The following is a 4,055-nucleotide window of genomic DNA, read 5'->3' as shown; positions in this document are numbered from 1 at the left end:
TGAGATTTCAAAGAAGTACCGCACCATCCGACCCAAACCAGTGTTGCTGATGGAGACCATGCCCCAGCTAGTTAGCTTACCCGCTAGTTCCTTGGACGGTCAAGAAGTTGAGCTGGTACAAACTCCCAAAGCGAGCAAGGACTTGGATTGTCCTCCCCAACAACACCCGGTCACCCTGCAGCTGAAAGGAGCCTACCATCCCAGAGTCCTAGTCGCCGGTCGCACGCTGCATCGTTGTTCCACCTGCAGCTGCTGCTTCCAGTTCAAGCACCACCTGCAGACCCACATGAACACTCACTCCGCCACCCGGCCGTACGTCTGCCCCGTGTGCCGCAAGGCGTACGCCCATTCCGGCAGCCTGAGCACGCACATGAAGCTCCAGCATTCTGAGGCCCGACCGCGCCGGTCTCTGTGCTGCGAGTTCTGCGAAAAGTCCTTTGGCTACGTGGGCGTGTACTTCAGTCATCTGCGCGAGGTGCACAAGGTCTTGCTCACGGTGGAGCCGTCTATCAGACATCACGAGGACGACGTGGCCGTGGAGGGGTGAGACCGTCTGTGCTCTGGTTCTTTCCGTCTGTCCGCGTGAACCACCTCCTCACCGCTTCTCTCGCCCAAGCAGGGACAACTCGGAGACGTCGGACGAGGACCGCGAAGAACCGGTGGAGCTGCAGATCAAATGCGGCCGCTGCCAGGTGGTCACCCCCACTTTTGCTGACATGAAGATGCACCTCCTGTATGTCCACGGCGAGGAGGTCCTGATCCGACTTCAAGAGGGTCAGCCCACGCCGGGCGGCCTGGAGCCGGAGAAGGAGCTGGTCAAGCGCGCCGCGCACTACTGGCGGCAGCTCAACGAGAAGAAGTGCAACCTGCTCAAATGCGGCAGCTGCGACGAGGAGTTCTTCTCCTTCGCCAAACTGAAGAGGCACATCGTGTTCCAGCACCGCGGGACCGGAGGCGACGACGGCGCCGCCAAAGGCTTCCGGATGCTGGCGGGAGCTTCCGCCTTCAACTGCGTGCTGTGCAGCCAGGTTCTGGACTGCAAGGAGCAGCTTCTGGAGCACTGGAGGCGCCAGCATCACTGCGAGCAGCCCGGCCTGCTCTGGGCCGCCCTCAGCGCCTTCTGCGGCCTGGAAGACCAGGACGCCGACGAGGACCTGGACTCGGCTTTGAGTCCGCACGAACCTTCTCCTTCCTCGCTATGAACTCAACTCATTTCTTTCTATTTCCGTCACCAGAAAGTGGGAAATCGCTTTTAGTGAAGTTTGAAAATATCAATTACTGTATTTCCTTGAATTGCCGCCGGGGCGCTAATTAATTTAAAACCTCTTCTCACTCCGGCACTTATCAAAAGCATGCGGTAAATTTAGGCCTGAGCTTAAAAATTTGAGTGTGATGTAAGGATACCATCATGAAAAGCACATTTAATAAAAAAAACGTTATTATGGTCTTACCTTTACTTATAAATGAAGTCCATGCGCAGCTCCTTCTGATCAAAAGCATCCATAACTTGTTTATAGAAGTCTTCCTTATCTTTCTTCAGTTTTAAAAGTCTCTCTGTCTCGATGGAGATCTTCCTTTATTACCTCCTGCTTCCATTGAAAGTCCAGTTTAGAAAAGTGTTTTATTTTAGATATGTAATCCTCCATGTTAAAAGTGCAAGCGAGAGGAAAAAATAAACACTCTAGCTGCAGCCGAGTAGTTGCAAGAAGGATCACTAGCGCCCTCTACCACCAGGAGGCGGGAGTCATGTAAAGACTCATATTTGACACACGCAGCTACGGTATATTAATAAAACATAGCTGCTTACTGTTCTTTTTAGCATATTCAATAAATATGAATAGCTCTTAATCTTCTTCCCTTTATGCGATTTCAAATGATTGAAATCAGCCTCCTCCATTTTGAAAATGATGACAGGTGAAGTGTCACTCGTGACGTGACGAGTTTGACCCGGTGGAAATTCTAGACATGCACTAATAAAAATAATATTTTGCGAAAGGAGTTTGACCCGGCAGTAATTCTAGGCAGGCGCATACTATATACCCGGCAGCAATTCAAGGAAATACAGTAGTTCTAGAGTTTTTTTTCTCTTCATTTGCTTGTTTTAATTTAAGGCTTATTTAAATACCGTTGGATAATTTAAATTCACGAGTCACACTGTCTCACGTGGTTATTACTGTGGATGTGATCTATTATGGACCTTTAATCCTCTTGATTATCTTCATCTTTAATTTGATCCAGCCTCGTCACAAACTGCAAGGATCAAACCACAGAAATGGGAATTATTTTGAAAGAAATTCAGTGCACGATTTTGCATTTATTTAGTATTTTATGTCAAATGGATACAAATATATATATATATATTTACTGTACATACACTAATGTTGGCTTGAATGTCTCTGGAATTAGTCTGCAAAAAGAATATTTGGAAAAGTTGATGACAAATATTTTGGCATTCATGATGACTGTATTTTGACATCTTACCAATACTTTCGTGTCCTAAATGTACACAAACCTTCTTTTCCTACTCAGCCTAACTAAAAGTCAAATGTAAAAGTATGTAAACAAAAATACAGTTATTCAATTAAATAGAATTAAATCATTAAAATGATTTGATTGAATAATTAGATTGTGTAATCAAATACAATTTTTCAATTTATTTGACTTACTGAATCAAATGATTGAATCAAATTAGAAAATAAATATTTTAGTCAATCCAACTTTAAAATATTTAAGTAAATAATTTAATCAAAAAATATATGTAAAATATTAAACAATTGAATCATAAACTGCAATTTAATAATTGATTTAAATATTTGGGTCGAATAATACAATGGAATGATTGAATCAAAAACTTAATTGAATTAAATATTTGAATAAAATATTTGAAATATTTTATTTAAATCAAATATTTTCCTCAAATACTTTGATTTAACAATCAAATTGTATCATCGAATCAAACATTTTAGTCAAATAATTGAGTTCAATATTTGAATCAAATTGTTTATTAGAATATTTGAATAACATAATTGAATCAAACATTTAAACCAAATACTGGAGTCAAATAATTTCATTAAATAATTGAACTTAATTATTTAATTTTCAAACTCAAATTATTGAATTTAATAATTGTATTAAGTGATTTGATTGAATATTTGAATAACGTAATTGAATCAAACATTTAAACCAAATACTGAAGTCAAATAATTTCATGAAATAATGTAATTTAATTATTGAATCATAAAATGTAATTTAATAATTGATTTAAATATTTGGTTCAAATAATAAAATGGAACGATTGAATCAAAAACTGAAATCCAATATTTTAATCGAATTAAATATTCGACTTAAATATTTTATTTAAATCAAATATTTTCCTCAAATAGTTTAACAATCAAATTGTATCATTGAATCAAACATTTTAGTCAAATAATTGAGTTCAATATTTGAATCAATGTTTAATAGAATATTTATATAACATAATTTAATCAAACATTTAAACCAAATAATTTACTTAAATAATTTAATCTAATCCAATTATTGAATATTAAACTCAAATTATCGAAATCAATTGAATTAAATGATTTAATTGAATATTTAAATAACATAATTGAATCAAACTTAAACCAAATACTGGAGTCAAATCATTTAATTGGATATTAAACTCAAATGATGGAAATAAATAATTGAATTCCTTGAATGAAAGACTAGATTAGAAGAGGTGAGAAAGTCTAAATGTGCTACTGTAGAATAAATATTCAAAGCTATGATTGTTGTATTATTATTCAGGAAACACTGGAAAGAAAGAAAAGTCAACGTTGAGGAAAAATAAAACTAAACTCCAAAGTTAAAATGAATGAAGTCAATATTTTACACAGAAAAACTCAAGTGAGGATTTTAGTGTTTTTTTTTTTATTTTGGGCCAAAATCAAAGTGTTGATGAAGTTTAAAAGTCAATGTTTGCTTCCACACTTTCTATAAACTTCACCTGCTTATGTTGTCTTTAAACTCCACCTGCTTATGTTGTCTTTAAAACTTCACCTGCTTATGTTGTCTTT

General features: G+C 37.7%; 1 protein-coding gene across 1 annotated transcript in view; it reads left to right on the top strand.

Annotated features, from left to right (window-relative positions):
* Positions 1-3,850, top strand: part of LOC133569077 (zinc finger protein 438-like) — a 111,075-nt gene extending 107,225 nt beyond the window's left edge. The window contains 2 exon segments of the mRNA XM_061921213.1: positions 1-543; positions 620-3,850. The exon segment at positions 1-543 is cut by the window's left edge and continues 988 nt beyond it. Coding sequence (XP_061777197.1) covers positions 1-543; positions 620-1,202 — 1,126 coding nt within the window. The 3' untranslated portion in view covers positions 1,203-3,850.
* Positions 3,851-4,055: the final 205 nt, after the last annotated feature.

Source organism: Nerophis ophidion, linkage group LG15 (assembly GCF_033978795.1).
Source record: "Nerophis ophidion isolate RoL-2023_Sa linkage group LG15, RoL_Noph_v1.0, whole genome shotgun sequence".
Taxonomy (NCBI): Eukaryota; Metazoa; Chordata; class Actinopteri; order Syngnathiformes; family Syngnathidae; genus Nerophis; species Nerophis ophidion.
This window is presented reverse-complemented; position numbering and strand designations above follow the sequence as displayed.